The 18891-nt window shown below is 41.7% G+C and overlaps 1 protein-coding gene across 1 annotated transcript in view; it reads left to right on the plus strand.

Moving 5' to 3' along the window:
- The window catches only part of LOC126273419 (odorant receptor 83a-like), a 103069-nt gene extending 91463 nt beyond the window's left edge, over window positions 1–11606 (plus strand). Inside the window, exon 6 of the mRNA XM_049976971.1 lies at window positions 11538–11606. Within this exon, the coding sequence (XP_049832928.1) occupies window positions 11538–11606 (69 nt within the window). The remainder of the gene's footprint in view (window positions 1–11537) is intronic.
- The last annotated feature ends 7285 nt before the right edge of the window (window positions 11607–18891 follow it).

Below are 18891 nucleotides of genomic sequence, written 5' to 3' on the forward strand. Positions count from 1 at the left end.
CTTGTTAATAAGGTTCTCGTGCAGCCGGATTTCAGTTGCTTCCTTGTATACATAGTCCCAAACGCGGGAAGTGTTGTGCAGGACCTCTGTGTTCTTGTATTCCACACGGTGATTCGTCTCGAGGCAATGTTCTGCGATGGCAGATTTTGTAGGCTGTTGGAGATCGGTGTGCCGTTTCTGTTCAGTACGCCTTTCCTCGATGGTGCGAAAGGTTTGCCCCACATATGCTTTCCCACACTCGCACGGTATGAAATAAACTCCATATTTCCGGAATCCTAAATCGTCCTTTCTCTGTCCCTACGAGGGACTTGATCTTTGGCGGCGGGCGGTAGACGCATTTAATGTTATGGCGTCCTAGAATCCTGCCTATTTTCCCAGATACGTTGCCCGCATATGGTATGTAGGCTGTCGCTTTCTGCGGATCATCATCAGGCGTCGGCTGTGGTGTGGTCTTCTGCTTGAAGGCGCGTTCGAATTTGGCGGTCACTATAGCCGTTCTTCTGGAACACATCCTTGAGGTGATCTAGTTCCAGTTTTAAGTTTCCTTCGTCGTAGATCACACGGGCTCTGTGAACCAATGTATTTAGTACTCCTTCTCTTTATGACGGGTGATGACAGCTGGAGGCGTGAAGGTATAGATCCGTGTGGGTTGTCTCCCGGTAGACGCTGTGTCCTAGTGTTCCATCAGGCTTTTTCTGTACCAGAACATCCATGAATGGTACCTGCCCGTTTTTCTCCACCTCCATGGTGAACTGAATTTGGGGGTGGATAGAGTTCAGATGTTGTAAGAACAGTTGGAGCCTCTCTTCGCCGTGAGGCCAAATGATGAAAGTGTCGTCAACATATCTGTAGAAGACTGTTGGTTTTAGTGGTGCTGATTGTAACGCTTTCTCCTCAAATTCTTCTATGTACATGTTGGCCACCACAAGTGACAGATGGCTACCCATAGGTACGCCGTCTGTCTGTTCGTAGTAATATCCGTCAAAAAGAAAATATGTTGACGTGAGCACAAAGTTAAATACTTTCGTGAATGTGGGCCCAAATTTCTTCTCAATAAGATTCAGCGAATCCTTGAGTGGAACTCTCGTGAAAAGTGATACAACATCGAAACTGACCATAAGATCTGAGCTGGCCAACTTGACTTTCCCCAAACGTTCCACAAACTGAGCCGAGTTTTTGATATGGTGCTCACATTTGCCAACCAATGGACTCAATACTGCGAACAAGCGTTTGGCAAGCTGGTATGTTGGCGCTCCTATAGTGCTCATTATCGCTCTCAGAGGAGTGCCCATCTTGTGTACCTTCTGAAGTCCGTAGAGTCCTGGTGGTGCAGCAGCACGCGGCCGAAGTTACTTCGCTGTCTCTTCTGTAAAGGTACTTCGAAGAAGTTCAATCGTCTTGCGCTGTATCCGACTGGTTGGGTCCGTCGTCATCTTCCTGTAAGCTGGGTCGTCCAGAATCTTGTTCATTTTCTCTTTGTATTCTGCCGTCGTTAGTAGAATGGTTATGTTCCCCTTATCCGCTGGGAGGACGTCAATGTCTGGATCGTCACGCAGAGAACGCAGCGCGGCCATTTTCCGTCTGGAGATGTTGCGTTTCGGCGGCCCGGCCCTGGCTAGTGTGCGGCACGTTTCCCGTCGTTACTCCTCCGCTGATGATTTCTCCGACAGGGATTGCTGCTGATGTTGGAGCAAAGTTTAAGCCGTTTTCTAGGACGAAAAACGCAGCGTTGTCGATGGTTTTGCCTGTAAGATTCATAATGGTGCGTTTAGTCTCCTGTTTGGGCTGTTTTGATGCAAGCCGAACAAATTTTGATGTCTTTTTCGTAGTTGCATTTCGTTGAGTCCTCTCAGCTTGTGCGCAGCAGGAAGATTCAACCCATTCCCAGGTGACAGGAGAGAGCAGGGACGCCAGTTCTAGATGTAGGGCAAAAAGTTTTGCGCCCTGTGGAGTCGAGCTGGCGGCGTGTGTCTCTGATACAGAATTTCTTCTCAAAAGGACTGCTATGATCTGCTTCATTTGTGCTTCTGGCTAACATAGAAAGACATAAAGTGCTCATTGATGTATGGTACCTACTTAAACCGCTGCTTATGTCGTCTCGCACTTCCGCCATCTCGATGGAGCCAACTATAAGCAGTATGATGTGAAATGAGGGATATCAAATTGATGGTCGGACACCCATTAGAATGAATTGTGTTGTATTTAGAAATGATAATCAATAAAAAAATTCTTATTAAATGTGTTTTTCTTTATTCACAAAAATATATGTGAACGGCAGAGGTCGAATTGGTGTTAATGGTGCTTCTGCACATTCATATGAATCCAGTATCATGCCAGTTCATTTAAAATGTGTGGATATGATATTCACCTACACATTTTACTCGTATATGGTCACAGTACAAATACAGTGTGTTGAAGGGAAGACGATAGGAAATGCCCATCTGGGGTATTTCATATCACAGGAGGCACTTGGGAAAAAAAGTTAGTATTTCATTGCCTCAGACTATTTATTATGGGGCGCTTGTGATACTCCCCAGCTGCTGTATGTAACTGTTAGATAACCCAGCGTGATATCCCGGCTACACATTCGTGACTGTAAACAGTGTTAAGATGATCGTCACACCATGTTTCCAAATCTGAGCATTACATTTAGGCTTAACTGCTTCACAGTTATTCGCTGTAAAGAACAACAATTAGACTACAACTGAAAAGTCTCTACATCACTATCCCTTCCTTGACAGCAGACTCCAAGCGAATTCACGCCTCTATGAAAGAGAAAATAAACTGCTTGACAAGACCTATAGTGATTACGGTAACTGGGTTTCACACAAAAAAAGCAGTTTTCTGTTGAAATTTTTTTTTAATTTTTATACATGTACTATACATTCAAATACAGAATCACATGAGAAACACCGTTTCGCATTCTGAAGGGTAAGACTGTCGACACTATTACATACTTGACCGGTCATTACTAGTCAATCTCTTGTGCCCCTTTCTCAAACGTTGTCAAGAGCTTATAGCTGTCACAAGCACAGTTCACAGGGAAAAGAAACCACTGAGCAATGCATTTCTTTTTTACATAATTGCTGAAAATGTCTCCATTAAAATTGCTAAAATATTGCAATAACTACAAGCTGCTTCAACCACTTCCCCAGTACAGCAGGTAGAATTCATCTCCACCTCATCATCACCATCACATCGCACGTGGGGAAAAATAAAGTAAAAAGCCAAGTCAAGAGTAAGACTGTAAAACCAAGAACGTAGTACTTGTATTAAAAAGAGTAATGTACAGATACAGTGTGATATCCCCTGATATATCCGAAGGACTGGACAGATAGTTTAATTTGCGGAGATTGGCCAAAAGGAGTGGCTGTCAGTTGCACTCAGACATATCACTTTATTTGACAAACATTTACAAGAGTAAGGAAAACATTAACCACAGAGCAAGCCAAACATTAATTTTAGAAATTAATTCCCGACTAAATGTGCCACTCAATCTCAGGCCTCAAGGGCCAAACAACTTTAATTTGAAATCGGCTGAAGGTTAACTTAAGACTCAAAACAAGCATTTGAGTTTAAATGGCAGAAGGCTTTATCTTAAAAGATTTCTCTAAATTAGGCTGAAGGCCCAAACAATCTCATGTCGTAAGGGCAAAACAACTTTAATTTAAAATCGGCTAGAAGCCATACAGAAACAAACAACAGGACAAATATGGAAAGGCAGCACATCAAAGGCCGCCCAGAAGTTTCCAAGGGTCGGCCTGGAATTCAAACACTAACGCTCGCTTAGGTGAGACAAGCCCAACCATTCTCAATCCGACGGCAACCCAACCGATAGACAGCCAAAGGACCAAGCGACAGGATAACTTCCGCTCCACCCAACCAGCACACAACACAGAGTTAAATGGAATAACGGAGAAGGTATTGGCGCACACAACGAATTACACATTCGGCTGCCAAACTACACGCCGTTCTGGACAGCCACAACACAACGAGGACCATGCACTGCCTGAATTGAGTCAACGGCCAGGGCAGGTACGCACCATGGTAACGGCCACAAGGAAGACGATTCCGCTGATGCACTTCAATTCAAAAATAATCAAGTTAAGTTAAACTCCTCAGCAGGGCGGCTAGAATTTCGCCAAATTGGAAACACACGTTGTTGCTAGCGGAAATTCCCAAACAGCCCCAAAAAAACTCAAACGACATAATGTGAACAGTTGGGGCTTGCTGGTAAAGTAAAGACTCCACTTTCCTGTCCGGGATCGGTGAGCCACTGACCTCGTAGCAATGGGAACAGCCGCTCACACTCCCAGCGCACGGGGACGTCGCCAGCGGTCCTGGACAGACATGTGCCAGGGAGACTTCCTCGCTGCTTCACACCAACCGACCAACTCCAAGGCCTGGAAAAGGTGAAACGACCAAATATACGTCGGCCGATGAGACGACCAACCGAACGATCAACCAAAGGTCTTCCGCTCCTATTTCCCTCCATCGGACAGTTAATGTGCGTCGCCAGTGGTCGGCGAGCACCGGCTGTCGGCGCCTCACCGGCGCTGCGCCCCGACTTCACTGCTGCCGCGTCCCGACTGCACCGGTCGTCCGTCCCGAACTGACTGCCCGACACACGACGACCCGGAAATACTAGCGGTCGCTCCAGAGATGGTACGACAGTGCACTTATCGATAAGCGCTGCTGCTTCCGCTCGTGGGCAAGCAAGGCAGGAAGTTAATGACGCCATAAAACGAAGCGACAGTACCGTAATAGAAGATGACAAACAATAAATGGGATAAACGCGAGCTGTGCACGGCTCCCTAACAAAGGAGACGGGACAGAATGATTGGAGATCGATTACACGTGTTTGTCAGCAAAGACACCGTTCGTTCATATACCTGTGAGCCCATTACGTTCGAAGCAAGTCATCAGTTTCATGCTGTCTTCTTATGTGCACTGTAGTGCTCAACTGTATCTTAAATTCACTATAACAGTTGCCAAGTGCAGTGAAAACTTAATTTTCGCATTTTTGTAACGAATAACTACGTGAAAAACTTTTGACTGTCTCTGTAAGTTGTTAATTACTCGAGAAACAATGACGGTCTATAATGCAGATCTCAGGAACAGTTACTATTTCCGGATAAAATAATGCACACGAATAGAAAAAACACATCTGAAACTCATACTGAATAACTGTACTGTCGTTTAAAAAAATATATATTAACTTAGCCACCGATTCACAGTCCAGATAGGATATAACTTAAATATAATTATTCCTCAACAACTTATGGTAATCTTTGATGCTTGGTAAGGATGTGATAATAGAGCTTTGTTTAACGGAACTATACTTTCTCATACAGCAGTACTGGTATGTTCTTCAGCACGAGTCTGGTATGTATGTCTCAATCAACAAAACGTGTTGCACAAACCATCGTCTATATTCACCAGCCAGCCAAGCTTGTCCAAACCTTTGGCTACACTGCTTTTGTCTCATATATTAAAACCAGGAAATACATAAGAAGATAATACTTCTCTGATCTCATATATTCAAACCAGAAAATACCAAATAAGATACTATGTCTTACTGGACACTCATAAAACTATGTGTTTCTTACACAGGTGTTAAACAAGAAAACTTTAATTCTGTTATACTGTTTTTAATACAATTGGTTTGAAATACATACAACATTAAACAACACGTAAGACTTGGCAATTTACAAAAATTAACTGCAAGGTAGTGAAATGAGCTTAAGAAACGAATTAAGAATTGTGTCGAGGCCTGGACTTGAACGCGGGTCTCCTGTTTACTACACAGATTTGTTAGTCAATGCACCATTGTAGCAGCAGAGGTAACACAACTGTACAGACTGTTGTTGTTGTTATCTTCAGTCCACAGACTGCTTGGATGCAGCTCTCCATGCTGCTCTATCCTGTGCAAGCCTCTTCATCTCTGAATAACTCCTGCAATCTACATCCTTCTAAATCTGCTTAGTGTATTCATCTCTTGGTCTCCCTTTACACTTTTCGCCCTCCACGCTTCCCTCCAGTACTAAATTGGAGATCCCCTGATGCCTCAGAACTTGTCATACTAACCGATCCCTTCGTCTAGTCAAATTGTGCCACAAACTCCTCTTCTTCTCAATTCTATTCGGTACCTCCTCATTAGTCACGTGATCTATCTATCTAATCTTCGGCAATTCCTGTAGCACCTCATTTCAGAATCTTCTATTCTCTTCCTATACTGACTACTCTAGTCAAATTCTCTCCCTAATACAAACATCAATTTACGCCTTCAGCTTATTTTCTGGCACTGGACTAGCTCCCCCGCTTTCTACGTAATGGGGAATCCTGCGCATACCTGAGGCATAGGTGATGCATAGATGTGATATAATTTAATTTTAATTTAGACACAGGTGCCTCAACTTTATCTACGATAATGGCATAAGTTGAAGAAATGAATCAAATTTGTGGCTGGGATTTGAACACAGGTGAACGACTTACTAGGCAGATGTGTTAGCCATTACATCATCCTGGCAACAGATGCAACACAGCGGCATGGACTACCCTAGTCCAATGCCCTAGCTAACACTAACATCAATTCATACCCCGGCAACGACGATTTAAGAAGAGGAAAACAGACTGAAGGGTCGAATTGAAGTTAGTGTTATGGAGGTATCAAAGCAGGATAATCCTCGCAGCTGTGTTACTGATGCCACGGTGTAACGTATAACATACCTGCTTAGTTACAGGAGACCTGGGTTCAAGAACTGGCTGTTTCACCAATTTTAGTTCATTGCTTCACCTTCTATCGTTATCATAGGTGAAGCTTAGATTAAATTGTCTCAAGGAAGATATGATTACATCAGACCTTTAAATGCAAGCATTTACAATAATTGTCCCCACAAACTTGTCAACTAGCTTTATAGATAGCTAGTACAGCCAACAGCTAATGATAGGTGACCATCAACATATGGCATGCTCATTTACTCACAGCTACACTAATGACTGGAGAATGGAAGGCGTAATAAAAGAACTTAATCTATACTTAAGTTGCTATCTTGTTAGAGGTGTATAGGGGGTAAAAACTGTAGAGTAAGACAGGGATTGGAATTTATCCAATAAATAACTGAGGATGCTGGGTGCAAGTGCTATAATGATATGGAGAAGTTCCCACCAGAGATGAACTTGCAGCGTACCGCATCGCAACAGCCATAAGAATGACCGATCCGAAAAAAAAATTAAAAATCCTGTAATGATAAAATGGAGAAAATACAGTTTTGGTGAACTGATACATCTGGGCTATGGACCTACAGCATTACTATTTTGCTAACGTTCGTATTCACCTATACACACTGTAGACCCGCCATTGAAGGTATCGCCTTGTAAATCAAGTTTTAATACTAAAAATATTGAAATATAGGACACTTGCTGGACATAATGCCGATTTTCTTTTGTGCCAGAGAGAGTTAACAATTCGTTGAGGGTTTTGGGTAATCAATGATTATGAATGTATCTGCAATCTAAGTATTTATCTTGTGGATTGCTTGGATTTCCATTACAGATAAATGTGTCATTGTATCCTGAGACTCTTCCATTTGGTCCGTGTTTGCATAAGAAAGAATGTGGGTTCGTGAGTTCGGCTTGATGCTGTACGCTTTTGTTTCATGTTCTTTCCCTAATTAGTTTCAGCGAAGTTTCATCATCACCACTTGGTTACTCTTTATTATAAAACATGCAGAAGCAGCATCGTTACAAATATTACAAATCGTTATTACATGTGCACTCTCTGGTCTAGTTACTGTATTGTGCGAATATCTTTATAATTCCTTGTTTCCTTTTAACTCACAGCATGGTTTCTACGTTTGTCGCGGTTTTTCAGGTGTATTTTTTGCGTTTCCTAGGCATATAGCAAGTCGTCTGCACCTATGTCAGCGGCTGTTTTTGACAAATATTTTGACAAATATGAAACTGTGAAATTAAGTACGTCAGTGTTGTAGTATTGGGAACTGCAGTAGTTTTGTATTAATTTTTAGCATAAATTTCTTTGATTACATTTAGTTCATGTGTGTAGTTTTCAAGTTTAACAGGTGTTTTGTTTGTCCTGTGGAGTACGTATCTGACTCTGTCGAACGTATGAGCTGTTGGGTATTCGAATGAGCTGTTGCTAACAGCGGTTGTGGATGTAAGTTTACAGTGGATGGAAAATTAATGAAGCAGATTTCTGTTGAAAATGCCTACAAAACAGACACAACAATTTAAATATGAAATGTAGCATAACCAGAAGTTTTGAAAACATAGAGACAGAACAGACAGAAAAGGCAGCAGAGCACACCACATCAAAACAAAGAAAGAAATGGTACACGCCTGTATCCAATGATAAAATGGCACATAGAAATGAAAACTTTTTGACAAAGCAACGACTTCCAGTAACATTCAGAATAAACTACACAGTTCAACAAAGGCAGAGATCACACAAAAGAACATCAGATAAACTCAGTAATCCTGCAATACACTAATTCACATGCAACGCCTGTCCAGTTCAATACATACGACAAGGTTTATCTGTTTAGCAAGAGTAACAGAAGGCAGATTTCAGACTACCTAACAGATCAAAACGAAAATTTGTGTTCCGACACTGACAGTGTTGAGTGTTTATGGAAAACGTTTAAGGCAATTGTAAAATGCGTTTTAGATGGGTACGTGCCGAGTAAAACTGTGAGGGACGGGAAAAACCCACCGTGGTTCAACAACAAAGTTAGGAAACTACAGCGGAAGCAAAGAGAGCTTCACTCCAAGTTTAAACGCAGCCAAAACCTTTCATACAAACAGAACCTAAACGATGTGAAAGTTAGCGTAAGGTGGGCTATGCGTGAAGCGTTCAGTGAATTCGAAAGTAAAATTCTATGTACCGGCTTGACAGAAAATCCTAGGAAGTTCTGGTCTTACGTTAAATCAGTAAGTTTCTCCAAACAGCATATCCAGACACTCCGGGATGATGATGGCTTTGAAACAGAGGATGACACGCGTAAAGCTGAAAAACTAAACACCTTTTTCCAAAGCTGTTTCACAGAGGAAGACCGCACTGCAGTTCCTTCTCTAAATCCTCGCACAAATGAAAAAATGGCTGACATCGAAATAAGTGTCCAAGGAATAGAAAAGCAACTGAAATCACTCAACAGAGGAAAGTCCACTGGACCTGACGGAATACCAATTCGATTCTACACAGAGTACGCGAAAGAACTTGCCCCTCTTCTAACAGCCGTGTACCGCAAGTCTCTAGACGAACGGAAAGTTCCAAATGATTGGAAAAGAGTCAGGTAGTCCCAGTATCCAAAAAGGGTCGTCGAGCAGATGCGCAAAACTATAGACCTATATCTCTGACGTCGATCTGTCGTTTTTGGTAACCCAGAATCTACTCTGTAGGAATCAACATGGATTCCGAAAACAGCGATCGTGTGAGACCCAACTCGCTTTATTTGTTCATGAGACCCATAAATTATTAGATACCGGCTCCCAGGTAGATGCTACTTTCGTAGACATCCGGAAGGCGTTCGATACAGTTCCGCACTGTCGCCTGATAAGCAAAGTAAGAGCCTACAGAATACCAGACCAGCTGTATCTGGATTGAAGAGTTCTTAGCAAACAGAACACACCATGTTGTTATCAATGGAGAGACGTCTACATACGTTAAAGTAACCTCTGGCGTGCCACAGGGGAGTGTTATGGGACCATTGCTTTTCACAATATATATAAATGACCTAGTAGATAGTGTCTGAAGTTCCATGCGGCTTTTCGCGGATGATGCTGTAGTATACAGAGAAGTTGCAGCATTAGAAAATTGTAGCGAAATGCAGGAAGATCTGCTGCGGATAGGCACTTGGTGTAGGGAGTGGCAACTGACCCTTAACATAGACAAATGTAATGTATTGCGAATACATAGAAAGAAGGATGCTTTATTGTATGATTATATGATAGCGGAAAAAACACTGGTAGCAGTTACTTCTGTTTAGTATCTGGGAGTATGCGTGCGGAACGATTTGAAATGGAATGATCATATAAAATTAATTGTTGGTGAGGCGGGTACCAGGTTGAGATTCATTGGGAGTGTCCTTAGAAAATGTAGTCCATCAACAAAGGAGGTGGCTTACAAAACACTCGTTCGACCTATACTTGAGTATTGCTTATCAGTGTGGGATCCGTACCAGATCGGGTTGGCGGAGGAGATAGAGAAGATCCAAAGAAGAGCGGCGCGTTTCGTCACAGGGTTATTTGGTAACCGTGATAGCGTTACGGAGATGTTTAGCAAACTAAAGTGGCAGACTCTGCAAGAGAGGCGCTCTGCATCGCGGTGTAGCTTGTTCGCCAGGTTTCGAGAGGGTGCGTTCCTGGATGAGGTATCGAATATACTGCTTCCCCCTACTTATACCTCCCGTGGAGATCACGAATGTAAAATTAGAGAGATTCAAGCGCGCACGGAGGCTTTCAGACAGTCGTTCTTCCCGCGAACCATACGCGACTGGAACAGAAAAGGCACGTAATGACAGTGGCACGTTAAGTGCCCTCCGCCACACACCGTTGGGTGGCTTGCGGAGTATCAATGTAGATGCAGATGTAAATGTAGAAGGAGAATCTTCCGAGCAAGGTGCACAGAACTCATGAGAGCTCTAAATAGTGACTTCAAACACTCCACTTTCGCAGAACACTTAAGAAATAAAAACCACAACAGCGCTAATATCTAAACTAATGTACAAATCCTGAAACACATCAACAGTTCACATCGATAAATAAAAGTAGAAGAATATTATTACATACAAAAGACAATAGTGGAAGGCTAAAACGTAATAAATGAAAACACAACGTTTTGCAACAAGACACATTTTACTGCTTTAAAAGAACTGACACAAGACGCAGAACAAAAGCGAAGAATGCCCAAGCACATACACACACACACACACACACACACACACACACACACACACACACACAGAGGGAGGGGGAGGGAGGGAGAGAGGCGTTAATAAGAAATAGAAGTCGTCGAAAATCACCCGTTACATTTTTCAAAACATTGGAATACGCGACACTCGTGAACAGCAAGATGGCGTAATGTTATGCTATGGCTGAAAAATAGTTTAGCAGTCAAGTTTCTTCTATACATAATACAACAATAGCTTTTGGTCAAATATAAATCAGCTGCGAACAGTTACTTACCGACTACAACACTGGTCACAGAGTTTTGTACTAGATCGCCGCAAGATGCGAGTTATCGGAAAGCCTGTAGACAATGACGGATTATAGCGAAATTGCATCAAAATCGTAGTCAACATACCATACATTATCACATTGAGAACAATTTATCTTATGTCATTGGCATGTTCTGTAATAAATATTTAAGAATTATATAGCAGCATTGCTGAATGATTCTACATAGACCTACTACATTATTTCAAATGTACTACTAGTGTTTCTAGTATTTTAGTGTCTTAGTACAAAAGAATTTTTATAACTTTTATCTCTAGCCAATGAATCTTGTTCTTTTGTTTCAGCTAATGAACGCTTCATACTCGTACTACAACATACTACGAGAAATTAACGACAGCAAACGCAGTGACTAGACCCAGGATCGCAGACACACCGTCGGCAACCTCGGCATCGCTTTTGCTCTGCATGCTCCCAGTTTCTTTGCTTTTTTTGTGCCTTGTAGCTTGCCAACATTTTAATGATGTGTTCTCTTGAAAGTCAGAGGTATCCATTTAGGAAATCTCAGTAGTTCGTCCATTATACACTTAAAATATCGACTCTATATGTCAAATTTTGTGCTTCTAAAAAGATGTTGTTTCCCTGTGATTCTTGCATTTGATACCGTACTCCTTAGACGTCGCTCTCAATCGAAGTAATAATTACTCTCTGTACTTTATATATCGAAAATTGTGTGCAGCCTTTTGATCCCTATCGTGCAAAGCAATCACTCTCTCTCTCTGTATCTCTTTCTCTCTCTCTCTCTCTCTCTCTCTCTCTCTCTCTCTCTCTCTCTCTCACACACACACACATACACACACACACACGCAACTACTCACACTCAAATCTTTGTTTCTCGTACGTCAAATACACTTCATACTCCTTAAGCACACATGTGATCAGTAATCTATTTTTGCACGAATTGTAAAAAATTTCCAATGAAATAAGGGTCTGAAATGTCTCGTCACATAACTTACCTCATTAAATAGCTTATCGCATAATTACTTGTGCACTTCTGTGTCCTCATAAAGTGTCATTTCACACCTTCTGTTTTACTATGAGCTATGAATACTAATTTCTTTGTTACTAACTCACAGTATGCGATACATAGCGTTAGTTCAGCTATTCGCCTGCTGCTGCCAGATAGAGAAAATTGTCCATTGGAGATATAATTATCCCATATAGTCTCAGTTATCCTGATAAGACACAGCGCAGCTGAAGGACATATATACACTTGCTAATGCTGTTTGAAGGAAACGAAATAGAGAGGTAAGAAACTCAGACACAAGAAATGATTAGCATTCAAAATTTACTTAGAGCAAATCATTTTTTCATACCGTGCTTTTCGTACAGTTTTATAATAATCACATTACATTTTTAAAATATTTATAATGCATACAATGATCACTTTTTCAAGTCCTAAGGTTATCTATAAATTTTTTCAGGTATTTACATGTTTACTCTAAAAGGTATTCAGTTCTTTACTTCATGTACAATTACCATTTTTACAAGTATCGAAATGTATTTATCGTTTGCCAATCTGAGCAGATAAAAATAATTGAACATGTTTTATTGTCGAAACAACATGCTGCTTCGAGTGAGTGACAAAGGGCACAGTTGGTTTCACGTCTGAATCCAAGAGTACTTGTAATAGTAGTGAGCCTACTTGCAGATGACCGTCCTACGCCCTATTCCCTGTGCAGGCACGGTTTCTACCGTATAAATTTTGGTGCGAAGGCCCAAAAATTTTGCGATAGTCTCCACATTCAGTTCATCTCTTGAAATCAACCATTTTCTTATTCATCAGAAGAGTATCGAGTTGGTTATTCGCTGGGAATCGCTACGGTCGCAGGTTAGAATATTGTCTCGCCAATGGATGTGTGTGATGTCCTTAGGTTAGTTATGTTTAAGTAGTTCTAAGTTCTAGGGGACTGATGATCTTAGAAATTAAGTCCTATAGTGCTTAGAGCCATTTGGACCATTCGCTCGGAATCCTGCAGTATCGAACCTTTTACGCACATCAATACTAGTACCCTCAAACACTCTGGTAGACTTGATGTGGTGATTGAGGCTATCAGTGTCTGCGTAGTGCAGTTTTAGGCATTATGGCGGGGATTTGTTAGTATATATCCGTAACTGAAATAGAAAAGGGGCGCTTTCGAAACATCTAAAATCGTTATTCTAAATACGACTGCTTTGTCGAAAGCGACATTTAGTCGACAAAGTTCAATGGCGACATGATTTTCCTTAAAAATGACCCACTTTCAAAATGAAGTTTTTCACTTAATGCAGTTGCCTCGAACCAGTCACCTCCCCTCCCCCCCCCCCCCCCATCCCCCAGGCCGCTACAAGTCTAACGTCCAATAAGTTACGCATATTTTGCACGGTTTTGCAGGATGTGGTATTGCTCATGAGTTTGAAGAAAGTCTTCTCAAACTCGTTCCGTCTGCTGACACCATAGTTCCCAGACTATACCGATGGCGTCCATAAACATTCTGTTCGATGTAAAGTGCTCCTCCTCTCTCAACACTGACTAGTGCCCAGAATCACTCGTCACAGAGAAGAGGGATTTGTCAGAGAACATCTCTCTGTCGCTGCCGCAGCCAAAAAGCTGCATAGACACATGAACTCTTTCTCGACGATGGAGCGGTTGAAATGGGATGTGTTTAACAGGCTTCTTGCGTACAAACCACGAAATAATTTTGGCAGATGCGTCTACCAGTAGGGGATGCCAGCTCTGCTGTGATCTGCATTGGAGTGAGGTGGCTGTCCGTTTTCGGCACTATGGCTACGTATCAATACTTATGCGGTATGGTGGTCCGTCTACGACTCCCGGCAACCTTTTGACTGAGTTTTCACCTTCAGCGGCCTTTTTCTATTGAGTGATGACAGCCTTTACTGTGGTCACAATAGTGACCGTTTGACAAGCTTTGAGTCGCCCAACTCCTCGTCCACAGCCGTAAGCACTCAAATGATGTCTCGCACACACGTTTTTGTACAACACGGAATGTCGCACAAGTCGATTCCACAACAACTTTCGTCAAACAGCGCAGTGCGCGAACTGTTGAATGCGTACAGGGCGTCGGTAGACAGGATTTGTTACTGTTAACAAATGCCGCCACCTATATTTTCTTTTACTGTCGTTGGTTAGCTGTTCCGTAGCAATTATTGGTTTTTCCGGTAGAGATCGTGAAAGTTTTCAAACACGTACGAAAGGAGCAGCACATCACTTTTTCATTCAGGTCAGAGCTTCTCTTACAAATGAAAGTCTCCCATATACTGCAGGTTCTATGTTACTCAACCTCTGTTATCCTTTCGTCTGTTAGCAAACTCTATAACTTTTCTACTGAGGGGAGATGATATTCCAGAAGAATCGCTTTATTGCTGACATACTTATACGGGAAGATACCTTTCCATTTAACGACGCTAAATTCATGATTGTCGCGAAGTATGCCCTCATTACATTCTTCTGGCTTAAGTAACACACACACTTTCTCAGGATATATATCAGAAAGTAGAGTAACTCAATAAATTGTAAATATGGCTGTAACTCTTCTTCTGATGTAGTACTGCAACACTCTTTGTGAAAGTCCTGCATTTTTTCCATATACGATAGAATCATAGAAACAGAACCCAACTTGATTGTAATTTCTTCGTTATTATCGTTGTCCTCAGTTCACATAGACTCATGATCAAGAAATGCCCGTCGTAACTGCTCATATAGAACGTCACTGGCATAGTATAGTGATGCATATAATTCACAATGGTTTTGACGCCACTTCGGCGACTTGGGTGTCGATGGGGATGAAAAGATGTTTAAGACAACACAACACCAAATCCCAGGTCGGAGAATCGAACCCGGCCCCTTAGGATTTACAGTCTGTCGCACTGACCACTCAGCTACCGGGGGCGGACTATGAATTCATACTGATCCCGGTGCTTCACAAGGTCTTCTGCAAAGGGCTCCTAGCAAATGTGACAGACGTTTACTGAACAAAACGTACATTCTTCTTTTTATTTGGAAAGTAGAAGGTATTCACAGACTGAGCGATTATACCCAGCTGTTGAATAAACCATCCCTTGCAAACAGAGCCTCTGTATAAGTTAAACTGGGAATATTCCTTTTTATAACTGCAGTGAATATAGTAGGCGAAATGAATAGTATATGAAAATGTACCTGATCGGAAAATGAATCAGAGCCTGCACTATAGCTGCAACCAGAGACTGGTTACAATAGACATTCACATCAGCATAAATCTCGAAAGGCAGTTTCCGTTTATTATAAGATTTTTTAACTTTCATAAATGCGTTTTCGCAGTGGGCATGATACTGGTAACTACCATATAAGAAACTATCAGCCTCGATTGCGGTAATGAAGCCAACCTTTACCTAGGTTTCAGTCCAAGTAATTGAGCCTTTTTCAAAACATAAATCTGATTCTATAATATGTCTACGAGGGCATGGTCTAGAAATAAAACTAAAAGAGCCTGCACAGGCGTAGTCACATTTTAAAAATGCGGTACAAAGGCACTAAGTCACCACCAAGACTTAACTTAAGCTCCGGCTGCAGTGTTGAAAGTACTAAAATACTGTTAACTGTTTTGAACAACGCATAGTCAGTCTATCCTGGGAACAAAAGTAACGGAAATGTCACTCAGAAAGTACATGCTGATGATAGGTAAGCTATAACTTTCGAACTCCGGCAAATTTTTTATGCAATACAACTGACACACATCTGTAGTACCAGTTACATGCAGCGTTAATAGCCTCACATATCTCTAATGACGGTATTTTGTAACATGCAGTGGTGTAACGCTGATTTCATTGTCTTTCTTGTTATCTCGTACAGTCATCCAGTCTTAATCTGAATACTGTAAGTCACAGACGTTTACAAATGCGTATTCATTCTGTTTTCCGAAAATATGAACATGTTCGCACTCTATATGGAACGATATGTTGTTAAAGTTTAATTTGTTTTGATATCGCAAGTATCTGGATATGCGACGCGCATTCAGGTTTCCAGGATACAAATCCTACTAGAATTGACCATATGAATCGTGCATTGGGTGCATTTTCTGCAGTTGTCTTATTTTCCTCAATGCCCACTCAGAATCGCAAGCTTAGAAAGTTTCCAGTTTTCTCAAAAGTCGCTCTGTACCATTGAGTGAGTACTGATGTCAGCATCAGACAACAACAGCGACGCATTCTTTGTATCTCCTCTTTTCGACATGTCTTTGGCAAGAGAAATTTGCAGCCTAGTTAACATTTAATCATAATAGGTTAGCTAATTTGATGAACTCGACTCTCGAAAAATGTTAACTGGCGTCCAAGAAATACCTGTGGTCCTTATATCCCAGCCTCTTATCTATAATACCAGCACATATTCGACTGCTAAATGTAGATTCAGCATCAAGCCGTCCGAAAATATCGTCTGATTCAACTACGTTGCTTGTGCGTCAGCCATAGTAACAACAGTAAAATTTATTTTAGTTTAATCGATGAAAGCTACAGAATACCAGCCAAAATGTTACTCTGAGGTTCTCTACCGCTACAGCTTCTTGCTGATTATGGTTCTGACCCCAGTTGCTTCATGGAAGTACTGCACTTTCAGGAGGACCATAGAGTCTCCTCAATGTCAGACCAGGAAGACTGCAGATTCTATAACAGTAAATGAAAGAACATGTATTCATAGATATGACAAACAGCATGTCTGAAAAGTTGTGTGCATAAGATGAATACTTACAATCCTCTGACTTCGGCCGTCTTCGATTTATTATACTGAGCTCTGATAGGCTGGAGACGAGGACTGGGGCGTGTCTGTTCACTGATAACGATGGTGACGTCACTGATAATAATGGTGACGCCACTGGCTCTGCCCCTGGGTCTAGGCAGCCCCAATGCATCAGTCAAACTGAATCAAAATCGGCGTAGACACACTAATTACAATAATCGCCAGTTTTCCTTTCTTCTTCAGAAAATGCCAAGTCAGTTCGATTCTTATGTAAATGGCCCATATATTAGCGGAAAGTGCAGTCGCATTTGCTTTCTCAGAATTCGACAATGTGAGATCCAGTCTGCACTATGCCATATCTTTCACCTTTTAACATTTTCGCTCAGTACCAAATTTTGTAATTTCTAAACGATTTTAATTCTGGAACTACACATAAGTACCAAAGCAAGTTCGTTTTTCAGTTAACATTTTGTTCACTAGAAACCAGCAAAATTTATTAAATTTCGTAAAGTGTTTATTAACGAATCTGTCAATAATTGCAGTACTTACATTTGACGATTAATTGCAAACCTCATAGGTAGGTCAGCCTTTAAAATGAACCTATAACTTTTGAAACTAGCTACTGCAGCTGTTGACAAATTCGTTAATAAACGACTTGTGATAGAGAAAAACTGTAAAATCATTTGCATTGTAACCTAGCCGCCAAACATTCACTAACTTTAGACGATTTCTCGTTGTTACATATTAGTCGCGGGTATACAATGAGTTTTGAAGAGGAACTTTATCTCAGAACTGGCTGGAGATTTAACGACTCTCTTTATCAGGTTCTATACTACTTCCTGGAAGATTAACACCATGTTCCGAAACGAGACTCGAACCCAGTACCTCCGACTTTCACGGATAACTGCTATACCAACTGTGCTACCCGGCCACGACACTAGGGTCGTGAGTCATTCACGCTTAACTCGGTTGGCAGATCAGTTACTCACGAAAGGCAGAGATACCATGTACGAGTCTCTAACTGGCATGCAGTTTTCATGTGCCAGGCAGTTTCGCATGGACTCACTGTATGCTGCAAACTACAATTCGTTCTACATTTTATGGTGTTTGAAATTAGCTTGTTGGATGTAAATATACAGTAACAAGAAATTAAAGCACGTTATTTGTTCACTAAGTATCAAGCTGTGAAACGCCCGCCCGGCTACCAGCGAGGTCTAACGCGAAGCTTCCTGAGCGTGAAAGCGTGCTGGTCCCTGGCAGAGGTGCGATGTGCCGGTTAGCCTGTCGATGGTTTTTAGGCGGTTTTCCATCTGCCTCGGCGAATGCTGGCTGGTTCCCATTACTCCGCCTCAGTTACACTATGTCTGCGATTGCTGTGCGAACATCGGCGATTGCTGTGCAAACACTGCCTCATGTCATGTACGCATACACATTTGGGGCCCCTCGGTGTGGGGTGGCGGTGGGGTGGGTGGACTGCTGTGGATTTGTGATCTACTGAGGGCTACTGTGGGACGAAGCCTCTCCGTCCTTTCTAGGTCCCCACTACACTACACAATACACAAGCTGTGGGATAATACTCGAAGAAAGAGAGGAAATGATGTTGTGCAGTTCAGTTCGTAATAAACATTGCTAAGCCAAGTAAATTATAAGAGTGCAGTATTTCGTCAAAGCATACATAATCTGATTTATTTACAACAATACGGAGACTTTACAACACACAAAACTGGTCGACAGACTAATCAGTTGATTTTTGCTTAGGTTGTAATTAAACGAGATACCCTATAAGAAAGTAAACTTTATCTATATCACAGCCACCTCTGTGCAATGTAAATAACTTTCATTCTTCCTGTCGACCATCAACTGTAGAATACCTCATATCAAAGATGAAGTACCTGTCATCTCAACATAATCGCAAGACAAATTCTTATCTA

The sequence above is a fragment of the Schistocerca gregaria genome, chromosome 5, assembly GCF_023897955.1.
Source record: "Schistocerca gregaria isolate iqSchGreg1 chromosome 5, iqSchGreg1.2, whole genome shotgun sequence".
NCBI classification, from domain to species: domain Eukaryota; kingdom Metazoa; phylum Arthropoda; class Insecta; order Orthoptera; family Acrididae; genus Schistocerca; species Schistocerca gregaria.